Source organism: Thunnus maccoyii, chromosome 17, assembly GCF_910596095.1.
Source record: "Thunnus maccoyii chromosome 17, fThuMac1.1, whole genome shotgun sequence".
NCBI lineage: Eukaryota > Metazoa > Chordata > Actinopteri > Scombriformes > Scombridae > Thunnus > Thunnus maccoyii.
Window position 1 is genome coordinate 7,629,622 of NC_056549.1, and position 19,628 is coordinate 7,649,249.

At 40.3% G+C, this 19,628-nt stretch overlaps 2 protein-coding genes across 6 annotated transcripts in view; one reads left to right on the forward strand and one right to left on the reverse strand.

The window, feature by feature from the left end:
- Positions 1-3,635: 3,635 nt before the first annotated feature.
- tlr5a (toll-like receptor 5a) lies at positions 3,636-11,139 on the forward strand. Of its 2 annotated transcripts, none has more exons than XM_042390692.1 (5): positions 3,636-3,716; positions 6,028-6,100; positions 6,497-8,786; positions 9,276-9,364; positions 10,435-11,139. In XM_042390692.1, the coding sequence occupies exons 2-5, from the start codon at positions 6,053-6,055 to the stop codon at positions 10,669-10,671; spliced, it is 2,664 nt and encodes an 887-aa protein (XP_042246626.1). In that variant the 5' UTR covers positions 3,636-3,716; positions 6,028-6,052; the 3' UTR covers positions 10,672-11,139. The 2 variants fall into 2 exon arrangements, with proteins under 2 accessions (XP_042246626.1, XP_042246627.1); XM_042390693.1 differs by lacking the exon at positions 3,636-3,716 and adding an exon at positions 4,545-4,600.
- Positions 11,140-16,697: 5,558 nt separating this feature from the next.
- The window catches only part of disp1 (dispatched homolog 1 (Drosophila)), a 92,292-nt gene continuing 89,361 nt past the window's right edge, over positions 16,698-19,628 (reverse strand). For all 4 annotated transcript variants that reach the window (XM_042390231.1, XM_042390232.1, XM_042390233.1 and 1 more), the window contains 2 exons: positions 19,276-19,539; positions 16,698-19,139 (listed from right to left, as the gene is read on the reverse strand). In XM_042390231.1, the coding sequence (XP_042246165.1) occupies positions 17,289-19,139; positions 19,276-19,539 (2,115 nt within the window). In that variant the 3' untranslated portion in view covers positions 16,698-17,288. The remainder of the gene's footprint in view (positions 19,140-19,275; positions 19,540-19,628) is intronic.

A 19,628-nucleotide genomic window follows, 5' to 3' on the forward strand; every position in this document is an offset into this window, starting at 1 on the left:
TATACATGGCCTGTATTTAAAGCTGGCTGTTAATACATTATCATAGTACAGCAGGCAGTAGTAGTAGGCTAGTGTGGGAAGTTCCACTGTATGTGGCCGAGACAAACTCTACTCAAGCCTACTTCTGACTATTTTACTTCATTTTAATTGGTGACAAATTAAACATAGTTAAATGTCTTGCACCATTTGTGGGGGATTTAAACAATTTGTGCAGTTTCTACTGAACTAGATCTGAACCGTCAAGAATGACTTAAACAAACACAAACAAACATCAAAAACAGAGACAACCATCAGATAACCTGAGGCAAAGGAGAAGCTGTGGTTTTCTGCACCTAGCAGACATCCCTAAAATTTAATCTTAAATGTAAAAAAGAAGAAGTTCAAAAGTTCCACGTAGTCTGATGTAAGTGACATATAAAGAAAAGGTCACTATTTTGAGTAAAGTAATATCAGCATGAAACTGATAGTCTGATAGAACCGATAGATAGCTAAATGGAGATAGATGCAGATAAACGATATGTGGTAATATGAATAAGAGGAAGTTGTAGAGTTATAAAAAAGAAAGACCAAGAGAGACTCGAGGTTCCTTTTCTTTTTGCAGGACCTCCTTTTTCCATAAGGCTTTTTGAGATCTCTTTGAGACTCTTCTTTAGTCTTTTAGCTTTTTAACTTTTTGCTGAAGTTTTTTGTATTTTACTTTTTGCATTCTTAGATTACTTACTTTGTAAAACCAAATAAAACTAGTTTGTATTTTTATACACTCCAACCAAAGCTCCTGACTTGTGCTCATCTTGAGATCTTCTGGTTTCTCTCAGGTAAGCAAAGACGCCTCCTTTGGGATAGGCTGACATTAGTTTTGAAATTATTTAGATTATAAATTATATTGAATTTTGCAAAGGTCAATTAGTACTGTTTATTGAATAACAGAGTGGTAATGGTTCCGATTTAATGACTGAGGTCAACATGCTGCTGTACATGTGATAGATGTATGATTTCAGAATAGAATTAGGTTGAGAGATTTATTATTAGGGGTTTAATTGGCTAAACTGTTAGGGCCAGGGCTCTGAAGCTCCCCTATAAAACCAGGCAAATGCCCTCAACTGTCAGATTCCACCTCTGCTGCTTAATATCACCCACATGCACACACATACATAAATGTAGATAAAACACACCAAACACAAGGGTTTTTTTTTTTTTTTCTTTGTTTTGTTTTGTTTTGTTTCTGTTCTTGTTTGTGCCTTGGCCCACATGTGTCCTGAAACCTCATGAGTCCCCCCACATCCTTCTGCCTCTCCTCCGCCGACCAAGACCAAAAGGACACAAGATCCACCTACTATGGATAGAAAAGGGCAGAAGCCCTGAGCTATCCCTCCAGGCCCATGAACTTCTAAGTCTAAGTCTAACTGTCAGAGTGGGCCTCCTCTAAAGATGACCTGTTAGAAGGCTGTCTTGGAGTACTCTCAAACCTCCAATACCTATTTGCACCAATAAACTTTGTTGTGACCCAGGCTGTTAGGAATTCCTGACTACATAGGCCCGTCGGTAGTGGTTCAACGACAGCTGGTGATTATAGAGGCCAGGCTGAATCTGGTTCCCTAAGCAAGGTTCGGATGGTCTTGCGTGTAGATTTTGGGGACTACGTTCAATACCAAGGTCAGAGGTAGAGGACAGCCATCTGTCGGTGCCTTATCCACACCGGCAGGCAGGGGGTATCGGTTATCTGTAGGCAGAAACCATTACAATAGTTTAAAATGAATTAAAATGTAATAAAAGATACAAGATAAAAGAAAACAATTCATTAAAACAAATATATAAGTACATATAGTAAAAGGCACAAGATACAAAAACAAATCAATCAAAACAGATATTAACAGAAGTTGAGGTTTGTGATCATAATTTAAATTGACCAAGAGTTACCAAAGTATACATTTTTAGGATGGAAAGCAACCAAGTACAGACCTGAAATAGGTTTTCAGTTTTCAGGTACTTTGACTTTATTGAGTATTTATATTTTATGCTACTTTATACTTCTGCTCCACTACAATTTAGAGGCAAATATTGGACTTTGTTCTTCACTAGTACATTTATTGGACAGCTATTGTTATCACTTGGTAGATTAAGATTGTTCATAAAAAACATAAATGATATGATATATAATAATAGATTAAACTGTATTGTGGTATTATTGTGTCACGTAATCCCATGTGGTACGGCAGTAGTAGAAGTAGCAGTAGAAATAGGGTAGTATTAGTAGAAGTTGGCCTAGTGGCAGTAATAGTACAGTAGCAGCAGTAGCAGTAGAAGTAGTGGTAGTAATAGTAACAAAAGTAGTAGCAGTCAGTGGTGGAAGAAATATTCCAATCATTTACTTACATAAAAGTAGTAATAGGCTACACACGCTATAAAATACTCTATTACAAGTCAAATCTTGCATTCAAAATGTAAAGTAAAAGTTTTAGCAACAAAACATACTTTAACTATAAGAAGTAAAAGTACCCATTGTGCATTATTATTAATCTAAGCAGTAATGTAGCTGGTGGAGGTGAAGCAACAGCCTAATTTTAAGTACCTCATAGATTTGCATGACATGCATGCTGTGAGGTTCCGCTGCAGCAAAGCTGTCTTAAAAAGAAGAAGAACATATTTGGGCGTTTGACAAACCGCGACACTCCTCCTTTTCCTGCAGTCATGCCAGCCTCCGCTACGATAAACATGTGTGGTCAAACTGGCCCTCACGTGGTTTTGCATTGCGTGTATGTACTAGACATTACGGTAAACAATCAAACCATAAGCCGCGTTCAGGTGAACGTGATTCCACATTCATTCATTAAATCAGTCTGCCAATAATGAATACATTACAACAAAACGAATAAATATTAAATAATAAATAAACTGAATATAACCACTAATAATAAGTTTATTTATATGGCGCCTTTCAAGAGCAGACGTCACAAAGTGCTCACAGGAAAAACAAAAACAATGCAACAGATCATCCAGCTAAAAACACGAGGCAACAATAGAAATAAACTAAACAAATTAAACTAAAGCAAGTCTAAACAAATTTTGAGCTGCTTTCTAAAAGTGTTCACAGATGTTGAGTCCAATATGAGAGTGTTTTCAGAGTTTAGGAAAGCACTCCATTTGGTTTGTCCAAACTCAAAGTGTCCTCTTGTCTTGAGCCTGGAGCAAGGAACAACCAACCAACCCTGACCCAAGTACCTCAGATTCCAGCTGGCATTATATGGCTGCGTAGGCAGGTGTCTGACCATGTAAGGCTCTCAACGTGTTTACAAGGATCTTGAACTGGATCCTGAATTTGATGGGAAGCCAGTGTAAAGACATTAGGCTTGGTGTTACATGGGACCTTTTTGGGGGACTTGGTCAGGACTGGAGCTTGGCACAGCAGCAAAGCAAACTGTATTTCAGAGAAAAAATAAGGCATTGTCATTTCAACTATGTGAATATTTAGTGAAACTTGATAATAAAGAATACATTTCTAAAGACCAATCTGACTTTTAAGTGCCAAAAATGACAGATTGACATTGAGAAACTTCCTCTTTCCACAGACCAGTTTCATCAGACTACGGAAGATAGATGGGAAGCATGTTTACGGGACTCAGAGAGTCAGTGTGGTGAAGCACGTCAATACAGAGGAGGGGTGGCAATCGACTCTTCCCACAGAAGAAAAACTGGGAAGCTTTGCAACTGCAACCCAGGTAAGAATTAAGCTTGATTGTAAACTAAAAAGGCTGCGACCAAGACCATGTAAGACTGAGTCGCATAAATAGTCACTTTGTGAAAGACGGTAGGGGAGAACAGGGTAAATAGAGCCAGTGGATAAAATGAGCCACCCCCTTTATCTAGGTAACCATAAGCAAAAGCAATCATGTGACCACAAATGAAGAAAGGATAGTTCACATTACTCAGTCCACCTTGGACTCAAACACATGAAGAGAGTGGTCAGCAAAACAGAGCAAAAAAAAAGATTTTTGTCATGCCAAGTGAATTCATCATGTTACTAAAGTCAAAATTATTTTTAATTTTATAATTAATTGGTTTGATTTTGTGTTATTTTTATATCAGTATATAATGGTAGCACTATTTACCCCATCCCCATGCTCATTTTACCTCTACATTGGGGTAAGTTGTGCCATTGGACTTTTTTTCATGGCTCATTGTTCTTAAACCATAATAATTAGACAACTTGTTTTAATTTCCATGGGTACACAACAACCTGAGGTATATATAGTAACTATTATTTGAAACAAATACACTTTCATCTTGCAGTAAAATCATCATATGTAAAAAGTGGCTCATGTTACGCCATTCTCCCCTACCGGGATTTATGTGGGTTCTGAAATCTTGAAACACAGGAAGCACTCGAAATAAAACGCTGCAAAAACAGATGGTATTGTGAAATACGTCAAGTTAGCCAGCCAGTCTGTTGAGTAACACAATACTGGAAAGGTGTCGATGATAATTTACTTTACTACTTACTAATGCCTCAGGCAATATTATAGGATTAGGCTATCAGAGCAATACGCATACAATACAATACAGTTTTTGATGTAAGTTATAAACTTGTTTGAGGAACAAACAGGTAAGACAATAAGGAGAAAGACTATAAAACAAATCTTCATAGTTGTAAAATTGAATTTCACAAGGAATTCATGTTTTTGGTAACACTTTACTTTAAACCTCATATTTAGTATTTATAAGCAGCATAGAAACAGTTAATAAATGCTTTATAAGACACTAAGCAGATATAAGTGTTTATTCATGTATTTGTCCACTATAGCTGCTCCTGGATGCTGGTATATAACCAGATAATAAATGACAATATAGTAAGACACAGTTATGATAATATAAAATATGTCATTAAAAGAGTTATAATTGTTGACAAATAGGTTGAACTAGTGTAATGTGGGAGATCATCTATCTCTTGTTCTACCAAATGCTAATGATTAGGACTGCTGACAAATTAAACCTAGGGTGTTATGCAATCGAAATCACATGACTTCACACATGTGACATAGATTGGGGAGATGCAATCTTCCCACAGAAGTACTTGCTGTGAAGCCCAGTCAAAGGTCAATGACAAAGGACTTTGAGTAATTTAATGTTAAGGATATAAATCTGTCATAAATTAAGCAATGTCTCCAATTGTTATCAGATTGTGTTTATTATATATTCATGCCTCAAAATATGCTATAATATGGTGAAAACATGTTTTATATTATTTATTTCATCTAATTTTTCATTGTCCCGCTTTAGAAAATGTGGGATAGTCATATATGTTGTTAAATTGGTGAAATATGCATTTAAGGACATTAAATGTGCAATACCAATAGTTATTCAGGGGTCTTAGTTTTGTAATTCTGGTCAAAACTGAGGCAAAAAAGGTTAAGATATCCTGACTTTTAGTCCCCAGTATGAGTCATGCTCCAACAACCCTGGATCCTAAATTTCCCACAGTGCAATTTGATAGCATCTATCTAGGGCTTTTTCTCTCAGACCTCAGAAAGCGCCTTCCAAACCCACAGAAGATATTATACAACTGTTTTCTCAGGCTGAGTAGTACTGCTCATGACGAGTAAACTGAACTTCATGTGTAAAATCAGTGAAGTTTCCCTTTAATATGTTGCATGGAAAATAATGCATCTGAGGTCCATTTACTTAATTTATTTAGGATTAATTGTTATGAGAAGGTGAAGTAAACCTTATGCTCATGAATCTAAAGCATCAAACATTTTACAGGCACAAACACTAACATAATATATTAGTTTTCTGTATGGCAGCTGACAGCATTCCAGTTATTAGCTCAAGGCAAACATTTCAACTGTTTAAATTTAGCTTTATTATCAAGGCTCATATCAGGTATTTATAGCTGTATACAGAGCAGTGTGTGACAATGAAGCTGCTCCACTGAACCATGAACCTGCCAAAGAAAACATGTACCTTGTTTAAATGTGGTCATTGCAACAACATTGTATTTTTAAGCTTTGTTCATTTTTGACTTTCTCATAGGACGTCTTGTTAAAGCAAGGACAATATGAAGATGCTGGCTCTTCAGTTGGTTTTCATTGGTGTATACATACAGGTAGGTGTATAAAACAGAGCTGAAAACTGATCAATTTGTCTTTTTCCCAAAACTAAACAATTAGATGATGAAAATGGCGTTCCCTTTGTGTAAATTAAAGGAATAGTTCAACATATAAGCGTGCCACTCTGATGTCTGGGCAGTAAACATGAACCTGGAGCTAGAGGCCGGTTAGCTTAGCTTAGCACAAACACTTGAAAGCCTGGGTCTAGTAACAAAGTAAGTAACAAAACCTGCCTATCAGCAAATCCAAAGCTGACAAACTGACATTTTATAAAGTGACATCGATCTGCTAATCTAACTCTCTGTATTTCCCAAAATGTCTAATTCTATTTTTAATTGTTGATTTCGGTTACTTTCCAATTCACAGAAATAATGTTAACTTCCTACCTGCAGGTACCCACATGCTACCCATCATGTACTCTCTACAGGCTCTTGGCTGATTGCAGCTCACAGCGCCACTATTCGGTTCCTGCTCTGCCTCCCAACATCACCCACCTTTACCTGGAGTTGAACTACATCAGTGAGATCAACAGCACCTCGGTCCGAGACTTCGAGCAGCTGCTACAATTAGATCTTGGAAACCAGCATGTGCAACTCGTAATAAGGAACAACGCTTTCCTCAGGCAGAAAAAGTTGACTCGGTTGGTCCTAGGCAACAATATTGGCCTTCAGCTGGAGCCAAGGGCATTTGCAGGACTGTTCAATTTACAACACCTCTATTTGGATCATTGCAATTTGAACAACTCCATACTGGCAGAAAGCTATCTGCAGCCGCTTTCGTCCCTAGAAACGCTTGATCTCTCTGGTAACAAAATAGTGAGACTCAAACCTGGACTGTTCTTTTTAAGTCTCAAAAAGTTCACACAGCTAAACCTCAAATTGAATCAGATTGACAGATTATGTGAAGAAGATCTTGTTAATTTTAAGGGGAAGTACTTCACACTCCTGAACATGCACTCCAACCACTTAAGCCACATGTTTGATGGAGATCTTAACTGGGAAAGATGCGGAAACCCTTTTAGAGGGATGGCCTTTAATACCCTTGATTTATCCCTCAGTGGGTTCAGTGTAAGCAGATTAAGACAGTTTTTCAAAGCAATAAATGGGACTCAGATTGCTCATCTTATATTATCTGGACACATCGGTAAAGATTTTTCACATGACAATTTACCCGATCCAGACAAAAGCACATTCGAAGGCCTCATGAACAGTGCAGTTGAAATTTTAGATCTGTCTAAAAGCCGTATATTTGCTCTGCACGTGGCTGTTTTCAGCCCTCTAAAAAATGCAATAATAATTGATATTTCCCAAAACAAAATCAATAAGATTAACAAAAATGCTTTCAATGGTCTTCAGGGACATTTACGAATGCTGAACCTGTCATTCAACCTTCTTGGAGAAATAAATTCTTACACATTTACCAGTCTGACAGACCTTAGGGTGTTGGATTTGTCTTATAACCACATTGGTGTATTGGGATACAAAGCATTCAGTGGTCTTCCCAAATTACGAGCATTATATCTGACAGGAAACTCACTGCGAGACCTGGGTTTCCCTGCATCATTGCCAAACTTAGATTTTCTCCTTTTGGGTGACAATAGGTTGAAATCACTGAACAATATTGTCGACTTGGGCATGAACAGTATTCGTGTGGACATTACAGACAACAGATTAACAAACTTGGAGGATGTTTATGTCATTTTTTCTCATTTCAAGCGTCTCCAAAATCTTTTCTATGGCGGCAACTTCATCATGTGGTGCACTCTAAGTCCGAACGTTTCAATACCTCGTAATAACAGTTTGCAAGTTCTGGATCTTCATGGTAGTTCCCTGAACATAATCTGGGAAGAGGGGAAGTGCCTTGATCTGTTTGATCATCTCGACAATGTGCTTGTTCTGGATTTAAGCTTCAACTTACTCAAGACTCTCCCTGAAGGGATTTTCAGTGGCCTCAGCTCAATCATAGAGATCGACCTCTCGTCTAATAAATTGACCTATCTGCAGCAGGATGTCTTTCCCGCCAGCCTGAGAAAAGTCGACCTCTCAAAAAACTTATTGGCGTCTCCAGACCCTACAACTTTTCAGTCTCTTCTCTTTCTCAACCTTGTGGAAAATCAGTTCCACTGCGATTGCAATCTCGAGAGTTTCCTGACGTGGCTGAACATGACTAATGTAACCTTCCTGACCCCAGTTGAGGAGTTCAGATGTAAGTTTCCAGCCTCTCTCAACAACCTTACTTTGCTGCATTACTCCAGGATTGTCAAGCCATGTCAGGAGGATGACGAGAGAGCCGTCCAAAATCTTAAGTTTGCTCTGTTCATCTTCTCTGCCATCCTCATAATCACCGTCATCCTCAGTGGGATTGTTTACACCCATCTGCGTGGGCACATATTCATCATCTACAAAAAGATCGTCAGCAGAGTTCTCGGGGGTCCAAAACCCCCGCCTCCTCAGGAGGAGGTGCAGTACGATGCCTACCTCTGCTTTAGCAACAGTGACTACAGGTGGGTGGAGGCTGCATTGCTGAAGAAGCTTGATAACCAGTTTTCAGATAAGAACATCCTGCGCTGTTGTTTCGAGGCCAGAGATTTCTTGCCAGGTGAGGATCACCTTTCCAACATCAGAGATGCCATCTGTGGCAGCAGGAAGACTGTGTGCATCGTCTCCAAGGAGTTTCTTAAAGGTACGATTTTTCTGACTAAAATTTTTAGATACAGTTGGGAGCTTACACGATGTCTCCTTAATGTTGGGCCTCTTTCTTTAACTCCTACACAGGATTTTTACTTATGTTTCCTGATTAGACTGTTTTCAAAAGACCATGTTTGACTCCCTAAGTCTCCTAATAGATTTGTTGCACCTGTTAGAGTGGATAATTTACACCATTATCATTCTTAATAGCTCATAGAGTTAGGTGACATCACATAACTCCCAGCATAGCTCCACCCAACTTCAGCCTGACTGGAGGGGTAATCAGAGTGTGAGTGTGCAGGGGTCTTTAAAAAACAAAATACTCAGTGTGTTCCTGAGAATCTAGCAAGCTAGCATGCTAGTTATCACCATGGTCATAGAAAGACTCCCTTTTTCTCATTGTTTTTTGACACCCCTGGATTACAAAGTGAATCATGAAGTTAGAAATTAAAGAGTAAACTAATTGGGTTGTCCCTCTTTTTAGACGGCTGGTGCCTGGAAGCGCTATCATTGGCCCAGGGGTGGATGCTGGAAAAGCTGACAAACGTCTTGATTATGCTGGTGGTAGGGAAGGTGTGTATCAGGCTGCTGATTTGTCAGCAGAGTTGTCTTTCTTTACACTCATTCATTAAAGTCCGCCTCCAGTCAAAAATATGTTTTTCTTCTTGTTCCTGAATGTTTTAGCTTCACTGTGTAGAATGATGTATGTGCAGTTTGACAGTGAAGAAGGAGACATCTTGTGTCCAGCAGTTAAACTTCTGAAATGAAAAATATTTGCATATTCATAGATTCTGGAATTTTTAATGAGGGAGAAGGAATAGATGTCATTTTAATTATTTTAATGTGGAAATTATACTTTTTTTCTGCAAAAACCATGTCAGACACACATTATTGTTCCAAACAGAGCATTTTTGTATGTCTTAATACATGTGGGGACTGTATCTTTATCTGAAAAATAAGGCAATGAGGCAGGTTGAGGAAAATCAAAACAGTTTCAAAAAGTTTTGATTTTGGCTGGAAAACCAAGACAATGAGCTGAAAGAAACTAGAGAATCGGATGATCTGTGGGCTCATCACCACAACTCAAACAAGTAGTCATGTGATACATTCTTAATATAAAAATATTGATTATAGACACTTCAAAGAGTAACCAACTCCCAAAGCCAAATGTTTATTAACCCTGACAACTGCATATTAAAACGGGTACCAAATATTCCATCTGCTGTTGGCTGGTCTTTGGTGCCAGGCGACTCCCTCTCTGTAGAGAACAACTGGCACCATAAACCAGCACACTTCTGTACCTTCTTTTCACCAGTAGATGTCAGATTTTATGCAGATTTAAATTAACATTTTGTTACAGAGGATAAAACATTGCTGCTGCTGCTGCTGCTGCTGCACTGCCCTCAATAGACTGAGACTCTAAGTATGGTTAAACATCTGGCCATGGCCCAGTTAGTAACATCACAGCAGGCATTTTGCTGCTCTGGTGTGGTCATAAACTCAACCTGCATGAAGTTTCAACCCATAGTTTTCCGCTGTCTAATATCCATTTGTACAGAATTCAAACATAAAACACTGAAATGATGTAAGTTCTTGTGACTTTCACTGCTGACCTAAATCTCCATTATGAAATCCAACTTAAGGTGGCTCACTACCAGCTGATGAAATACAACACAGTCAGAGCTTGCATCCAAAGGAGAAAGTACCTCGTCTGGCCCGAGGACCCCCAGGACCTGGAGTGGTTTTATGAGGAGCTTGTCTCACAGATACTTAAAAAGACCAAGGTGAAAAAGCTTTCAGAGGACAAACCCGAGCCTGACATCCAGCCTCACAATCAGGACAGTGTCCAGCTTGAGAACATCAGAGCAATTGCAATGTAAACTCTGACTGTATTTTAAAGAAACATGACTTTAACAAAGATAACCTGCTGATACCAAACATCCAACCCACTGAAGTGTTACGAGCTACGGTCACAGCAAGTTCTCCCTTTTAAAAAAACACCTTTCTGATTTATCAGCTTTTCTTCAAGGAGAAAAGGCAAAATAAGTGTTACTGTTCTAATCTTCAAAAAAAAACGTAAAGGCAGAAAAAAAACATCTTTGATACTTGACAGCTATAGAATCAGATGACGTACTGTATGATTTCAGCGAGTAAAACCTGCTGTTAGTCTGCACTGCTGAACAATTCTGGGCTTGTTTCAGTGTGTTTAGGTGAGTTGTGGCACAGTTTTAAATCTTTTTCTGTTTTGTTTTGTCAGTTTCATCGTTTACAGCTCAACATGAATCAATGATATGTACAAACAAATGATTGTTTAGTTTAATTCAATAAATAAACTATAATGTTGAATAAAATCAGCACAATCTGTCAAATAAATCAAGTGTAATAACTAATGTTTGGTAATCATTTGTTAATCTTGCTAATAATCTTGTCTTTTAATAATCTATTTGTAGGTAGAATTTCAACAAAATTGAAGAATTTTCACCCCAAAACTGTCAGATACACAGTCAGAAACTCTAAGATATTATATTTTTAGCAGGTAATCTGTATATAAAAATATGAAAGAACATTTTTAATTATTTCTTGTTTCTTTGGATCTTTGTTTACTGTTTTTAGCCACTAGATGGCGAGCTGTTTCTTCACCGTATCTTCATGTTTGTCTATAGTAATCAGTGAAAACCCAGAGTATTAATTAGTGTGATTTTAGTGATCACCACATCATTATAATTGCACTGGGTGTGTCACATAATGACACTATTTTAAATTAACAACTGCAAATGAAATCATCTCTCTAACCACATGGGTTTGTTGGACTGTAAAATGAGAGTGAATCTGAGGTCACTCAGTTTCCTTTAATTTGAGCTGTGTGTCTGAAAACAGGAAGCTACTGGGCAGAGGAAAGCTTCCGTCCTGTTGGCCCCGGCTGCCTGCATCCTCCCAGCCTTTATGAGCCAGCTGCTCTGAACATTACAGCCTGCAGAGTCCTGCTGCTTATACACTGTGGACAGTCCATTAATCTGAACACATTGCTTCATCGACATCTGTCCGGCTGCCTCTTATTATGCATTCAATTATATTTTCTGACATTTTTACCAGTGTGAGTTGAAAATGCGATTAATTCCCTTTAAATGTAGAGGGTATTATTTGGGGGCATAGAAGCATATCTGAAGGCAGAGAAAGCCTTTTGTGGTTCTTAAGTGTATAGCTCTGTTTTTTTGTTTTTCTGCTTTTGGCTGACAGCGATGGTTGAAATATATGGAGACCCAAGACTGAGAAAATTAGACAAGCAATTACTTTTTTTTTAAGTAAAAAGAAATATAAATCTTTTTAGTTTTCCTTTAACCACCAATCCCTCAATCAATTTTTAGAGGTGCCTGTTGATCAGGAGGCAGAGCGAGTTGTCCATTGATTACAGGGTTGGTTTTTCAATCCCTGGCTTCCATCAAGACTGAACCCAAACTTAGTTCTGATGGTCAGGCCAGCGTCTTGCATGGTGGCTCCACCACCATTGGTGTGTGAGGGTGTGTGCGTGAAATATGGTGGCCCTGACGTGCAAAACACAAGAACACTGGATAAAACACACAACACAGAGAACACAACAACAAAACTGAAGGCACAACATTTAAGAACATGAACAATGAACAAACATGAACAAAACAGAAAATACAACATTTCACAAAACTCAACAGCATGTTTTCTGAAATGTGTTTTATGTGTTGTTGTGTTTTGTACAATGTTGAGTTTGGCACCTCAGGGTGAATTCAATTGATCAAGTGGCCTCTCTCTCACACATTGTGGGGGGTTTTTTGAGAGCTTTTAAGCTTGTCTCCAAAGACCTAGTAGCTTGCTGAGATCTGGCAACATTGGCCCTAACCATTAGAGCACCACCAGGGGGCCCCTCATTTTATTTTTCAAACCTTTTTTATATTCTTTTGTCTTATCACACATTTAATTATTTATACCCCTCCCCCTCCACCTCCTCCTCCCCTTCCAAGTGTGTAGGAGAACCTACGGTGGTCACGAAACTGGCAAAAAACGGGAAAGGCCCTCTCTAGAGCCAGTGTTTGGTTTGTCTGTTCTCAGCTACTGTAAAAACATGGCGGCCTCCCTGGAAGAGGACTCACTCCTTATATAGAAATAAAGGGCTCATTCTAAGGTAACAGAAATACAACAATTCTTATTTTCAGGTGATTATACACTAAATAAAACATACTCATGAATATTATATTCCATGTCTGCCAAGTCTGTTCCACTAAATGCCGCTAAATACTAAACACTGCACCTTTAAATACACACACCTTGCACAAATAGTGGAACTGGACACAACAGTCTGAACAAGCATAAAATGGGAAATGTGGTGAGTAAATTGGAAATGTTGCTTGGGGAACGCCCCTAAAAAAGGAGTAGAACAATGGTCAAGTGAAAGATTGATAGAAGAGAACAATTTATTTGATCAATTTATACCTAGTAAAGGAATAAATGTTTTGCTCTTTTTTTATCAACTGATAGTAGGTTGAGGGAAATGTATAAGGCTTTACATTTGATTTTACAACTAAATAACTTAACAGTATTGTTTATTGATGTGTTCATTTATATTTTTGACCTTGTCTGGTAACCGTTTACCACATTTTGTCATTTTCGGGGCTCCATAGATAAAAGGATTAATGTTGGAAAAAAACATTCAGTTCTTCCACTGATCAAACAAGTAGGGAAACCTATTTCATTTCTATTAATCTGGCCCAGTCCAGCGTCTCCACCGAAATCTAATTTGAAAAGTGGAAGCAAATGTTTACCTTGTAAACAAGCTCTCCAGCTCTGCGGCCTCCTCACAGTTATTTAAGGCTTGTGGAATATACTTAGAACAGACACACATGCTTCTGAGATTCTCCCTCGCAGGGAAATGTAATAAACCCTGCCCCATGGCCATAGCTAATATTTGACCTCTGTTTAAGCAAATATAATTACAGGGATGCTCACGCAAGCCTGAGGAGGGATCCTCTGAGGCAAGTGGGCTCATCTTCACTGCAGTGATTGAGCAGAGGAAGAGAATAAAGGCAGCCATGGGGAATCTGAGGCCGAGGGGAACACAAACTGATCTGTATGAGCCAAAATAAGATCTTTCCTTCAACACAGAAGCATCAAGCGAGTCCGGTGTGGGTGGTTTGCTTATGTAATGTATTTTATAGGGCATGTTTGTTTGCGGAAGTTTGTTTTGGGGTTAAGGGGCGTGACGGGGATGAGAGGAAAGAACCAGAATTACACAGCTAATGCATGGTGGTACTTTTCCTCCCTAAGGTCCCTCTGACATTTGAATGCATCCCTGAACTAAAGTAAAAGTGTTTTCAAGCTAGAGGGGCATTTCTGAATCATCCATTCATGTTCCGGCTGCTTTTCTGAGGCAGGGTTGTGGTAGAAACTAGTATTTTGCATCGAAACTAATGCCTTGTGATGAGTTAATCATGTTTCCACAGAGGCACTCCTTCTGCAACCACAATGTGAAAAGTGTCTGGGAAGCAAAATAAAACACTAAATTTGAAATGTCAAAGCAGCCCTTGAAGATAGTGTAAAGAGGATTGGCTCTGAAATTCCACATCAAAAGAAAAGCTACTGAAATTTGGGAGCTCTGAAGTAACTGCCTGCTTGATTTTAAACTAAAGCATGAACGCAACTTACACAGACGACTAAACTACAGCTCAGTGCTCCACTGTGAATTCCCCTCTCTCCAAACACAGCCCCGTAACCCACTGTGAAACTACTGAGAGCAGATCAGCCTTCACATTCCACACTGGAGGGAATATGGGGTGCGCAAAAACGATCAGAGAGGATGACATCTTGTTTTCCCAACTGATCTCCGAGGAAACAGGTGTTTTCTGCACTTGGTAGGAATGGCTTTAGAGGCAACGAGAAAGGGAGAGAGGATAAAGGGGTCAGGGGAGAAGGAAGATAGAAAAGGAGGGATATTATGTCTATGTCCATCACCTGTTTAGACAGACAACTCAATCAGGTCCTGTTTAAATTACAGCTCTGAAATGAGCACTTACTTTAGCCAGCCTTCTCAGTTGTGTTTGTGTGAAAAAGCAGGGGGAAAAAAACAGTCCTCAGCAACCAGTTACAGAGAAACTTACTTCATCTCAGCTTGAAGACTGGTCTAACTGGACAACTACTAAGTTTGAATTGATTAAACCTGCAATAACTGCCTTTTGGCCACTTGGGGGCAGCAGAACCCGAGCTGTGAATGCAAACTGACATATTGCCTTTTAAAGGACTGTAGGATTTAGTGGCATCTAGTGGTGAGGTTGCAGATTGCAACCAACAGAATACCCCTCCCCCCTCCTAAGCATGCAGGAGAAACTAAGGTGGCCATGAAACTCTTGCGAAAGGCCCTCTTTAGAGCCAGTGTTTGGTTTGTCTGTTCTGGGCTACTGTAGAAACATGACAGTGCAACATGGTGGGCTCCATGGAAGGGGACCCGCTCCCTATGTAGATACAAAGGGCTCATTCTAAGGTAACAAAAACACAAGAATTTTTATTTTAAGGTGGTAATAATTAAAACATACTAATGAATATTATATTCCATTTCTGCCAAGTTCATTCTGCTAGATGCCACTAGATTCTACACAATGGACATTTAACCATGTTAGCAGACAGTTGCCTATCTATTACTTACATTTAAACAGGGAGGGTCAAGTGCTCTTTTAACCTTTTACACATATGGAACAACAATGGAGTAGTGTTTCTGGTCACCTGATGAATGTAAGTCCCATATTCACTCTTCTTTTACCATTTTTTGGTCTCCACTAACTCCTGACAGTAATATGTGGCTCTTTAGCTACAAAATATTCCACTTTCTTCTCTAGCTAGTTGCGAACTTTGTCTGTCTGCAGTTTGGGGCTGGGCACATAATGTACAATGTGGTTTTGTTTTGGGGGGGTTTTATAGCTTTTTTGCTGAAAACAGCTGCCAAAACGATGCACCAAAACAGTAAAGTTGCGGGCCAGAAAACCAAACCAATGAGCTGAAAGACAATATAAACCTCCATAAAGCTGAGAGGAACTGCACAGTCCGGTGATAATTCTTTGTGGGCTTGTCTTTACAAGAGACCCCTACATACAGTACATGTAGTCATTTGATTCATTGTTATTGTAAAAATATTGATTATAGCTGCTTTAACTTTGAGTTCAAAAAGCTTCTGTGCCCCTTTAATATTCTGACGATAATTTGGAGAAAGCTAAACCGCAGCAATAAATAGGTGGAGACAGACAGAGCAGTCAGCAGGTTTTGTTCCAGTGTTGCCCTGGAAATATTACAAAAGAGTTATTCAAAATATATATTTGTTAGACAAGCAAAACCACTACTGATGGCAACTGGGTTGCTTTCTTAGTCTTTGTGCCAAAGTGTTGTCTCCCTATAATTAAAGCTGTCTGCCTCAGCAGGTCTAAGAGTTTAGAGTGCTTCTCTCAGTAGTTGATGTAATGCATGTAATGAGCCCAACAACACTTAAGCTTTCTTTACAGATTAATTTACCTGGTTCCTAAAATGATTTTATGATTTAAGTTTTATCTTTTTATGTAATTTCCAAATCCATATCCAAACTTCCCAGTTTCTGAGTAGAAATGCTGTTAATGGATTTGTGAAGATGAACTCTGTATCACAGATCATAATAAAATCTGGTTATTAATCTTGTGTGAACACCAGTCAGCCCAGCCCAGTTCAAATCCAGGCAATGACTGCAGGCCAGATGTAACAGATAGCAGTGAAGGCGCCAGCAGTTTGAGACAATGAAACAGGTGTACGCTGTTATGATTAAAGATATACCCTTTGTTGAATGGAGCCCCACCTCATTTTATGGTGGGAGCATGTGTGCGTATATCCAAAATGAGGAGAGCAGGAATTAGACAGCAACACAATAGTGATATAAAAGACATTTTAATCATACAGTACATCTTTTATCTGAGGCGTGTGGCGACTTGAACAGAAAAGCACACTGAGAATTTAACATGAGCTCCCACAAATACAAAAAGTGTCAGGCAATGATTTTTAACAGCTTGTAAAATGTGGCACATTTTTGTTATGGTTCATGTGATCGTATCTGACGACATATATTGATAATTACACACAATATCACATTATAGATACTGTACGATTTCCTGCCTGTGCAAATGGCTGCTGTATGAGTACATTTAACATTTAGTTAGCAACAGTTTAGGGTGTTTTTTGTGAGTTTCCCATAATGATAGCTTTAACAATAGTGTGTTTCACTGTACGATCAAACACCTAATCTGGCACGTGAAGAAGTGGTGAGTACAAAACAGAAACATGTAAACAGAACATATTTAGTGGGTGCGTGCTGTTTTATGAGACACATTGAGGCACTTGGTCAACAAACACATCCCAAACCTTGTATGATTGCACAGAGATGTTATATTGTCATTCCTTTTTTTTTTTTTGGACATTTGCAATTTGTTCAGGATTGAGTTTCTGTTTAAACTAAAATATGTTGTCAACATAAGCTTTCAGAAGAGGGATTAGTGTTTATTGCAATAGGAGGCACGCTGGTTTCAGTTTTTGGCACGTTAAACTCTGAAGCTGAATTGCACTTCACTTTCAATGTCCTGTTAAAACAGTAGAGTTTCTTTGGAGAAGCGGAGGATGCCCGCTCTCTTCTGGAGTTCCGCTTGCACTTTTTGACATTTTCCTCCCGTGTGACGGGAATACTTTCAAGCTTCTCCTGGTTGCCAGGGATTTTACAACAAGCATCCATTTGCGTTGTTGTTTCTGTGGTTGAGGTGGACACATGGTTATCACCACAACAATGGTCACTGTCCCTCGCCTTCTGTCTTTCATGACTGGTTGTGTGTGGCGAGCCAAGTGAGGAGGAGGTGGGGGAGGGGCATTGAGTGTGAGGTTGTGTCAGGGCTGGGGTGCTGATATTTTGGCTACTGTCGGGGTTTGAAGGACTCATTTCTGGGCTAGGATTATCTTCTTGTCCAGCAGATACAGAGCCAGTGACTGGACCAGGAGCTGGACTTGTGTCCTGGTTTGAAGTTGGGGCTGTGCATCTCAGTTCTCTGGCTGAACCTGCCTGCAGGCTTGCAGTGTGGACACAGTACTTCCTGAGATGGCAGCTATGGGTGGGTCCTTGCCTGGGGGCCATTACTCTTCCCTGGGAGCAGTGGTGGAAATGGGCGGGGGGGCAGTGGACGTAGTGCATGCGGCATTCCATGTGTGTGTAGACGGGGTCCAGGTTTGAAGGCAACAGGCCTGCATTTTGTTTGCTCGGGTTGTTTCCTGAGAGGGGGAAGAGCTGAGGGGTCGGGGGGCAGGAAGGTGAGTCCTGGGGAGGCTGAGAACAGGAGTGGGGGGTCCACTGCTGTGGCAGTTGAGGAGTAGGGTCTCCACATGTGCAGTTGGTGTTTTGAGAGTACTGACACCTGGATGGTGTGCTGAGTGTGGCTACGAGCCCATTCTCAGGGCCACCTCTGCCAGCCTCAGATTTGCTTTTATAATGGATGTGTGAGTAAGGGGCGGTGTGGTGGTGAGAATGGACTCCATTGTAAAGCTGAGCACAAACCTCATGATCATCTCGAGGTTTATCTTCACTTTTCTGACTGGATGCCAGTGGCTCTAACTCATAACGCTCCACCTCCCCACCCCTGCTGTCCAGCTGGTACTTCCCCAGACCAGAGCTCTTCCCTTGTGGTGAGGCGCTTGTGGATGTGACCTCAGAGAAGGCCTGACACTGCAGCTTTTTGGGCAGCGGGATCTGGCCACAGGTCCCCTGGGGTCCCAGGCAGCGGCACATGCACTGAAAGAAGAAGGTGGCAAAGGCCCAGCTGATGCACATGATCAGCATCATGAAAGTGCCCAGCTGAGTGTAGGCTAATACGGTCGAGGGCATCATCATGGCCCCGGCAACAAAGGTGGTCAGTGCTGCCATGGCAATTGCAGAGCCCATGCGGCTGAGGGAGAAAATCACCTTTCCCTCGCGGTCGGGCTCTGGAGCGAGCCGGTATGCCACTCCGTAGTGGACGGCGAAGTCCACTGAAAGCCCCACTGCAACAGAAATGGTAACGGACTCCAAGACATTCAGCTCCCAGCCCAGAAGCACCAGGGAGCCGACGGTGACAAATATGGTGCCGGCAATCGACAGAATGGCGTACAGACTGATGATCACATTCCAGGTAGTTAGGAGCATGACGCTGAAAGCCACAGCCACTGACAGCGCCATGGCAACCAGCGTACCGTCTGACAGACTGTCTTGGAGGTCGTAGAACTCCAAGTTGCTGACGAACCAGCCGTGGCTGAGGCCTACTGGGGCATTGCGCAGCTCTTCCGTGATCCACATGTCCACCTAGAACAGAAATACAATCACAATCAGTAATGCTACCCTTATTTCACAAAGAGATTATATGTTATAATATGAAGCACAAAGCCACTACTAATGTCAAACAGGAAGATGCCAAAGTGCTTAATACTACTGGCCCTACCTCACGGTAGAACTGGTGCATCTTCTCATAGGCCAGCGTGAAGAGGTAGGTACTCTGGAACTCTAAAACTATGGCCCTGATGGTGTCATTGATGTCGAATCGAGGTCCGGGGGTCTTGCTGTCCAGATGATAGTTAGTGCTCCGATCCAGCTCCATGATGGCTCTCTTGATGCACAATTCAAACACATCCTGCTTGTAGGGGAAGGTGGATTGACTGCAGCAGGGGTAGACGGACGCCTCTTCACAGTCCTGGTTCTCCATCCACTGTTAAAATCAGGTAAGTTAAAGTTGATTCAAGCCAGTGACACATAAATGCTTTTCAATAACTCTAGATAATAGACAAGGGTGTAAAT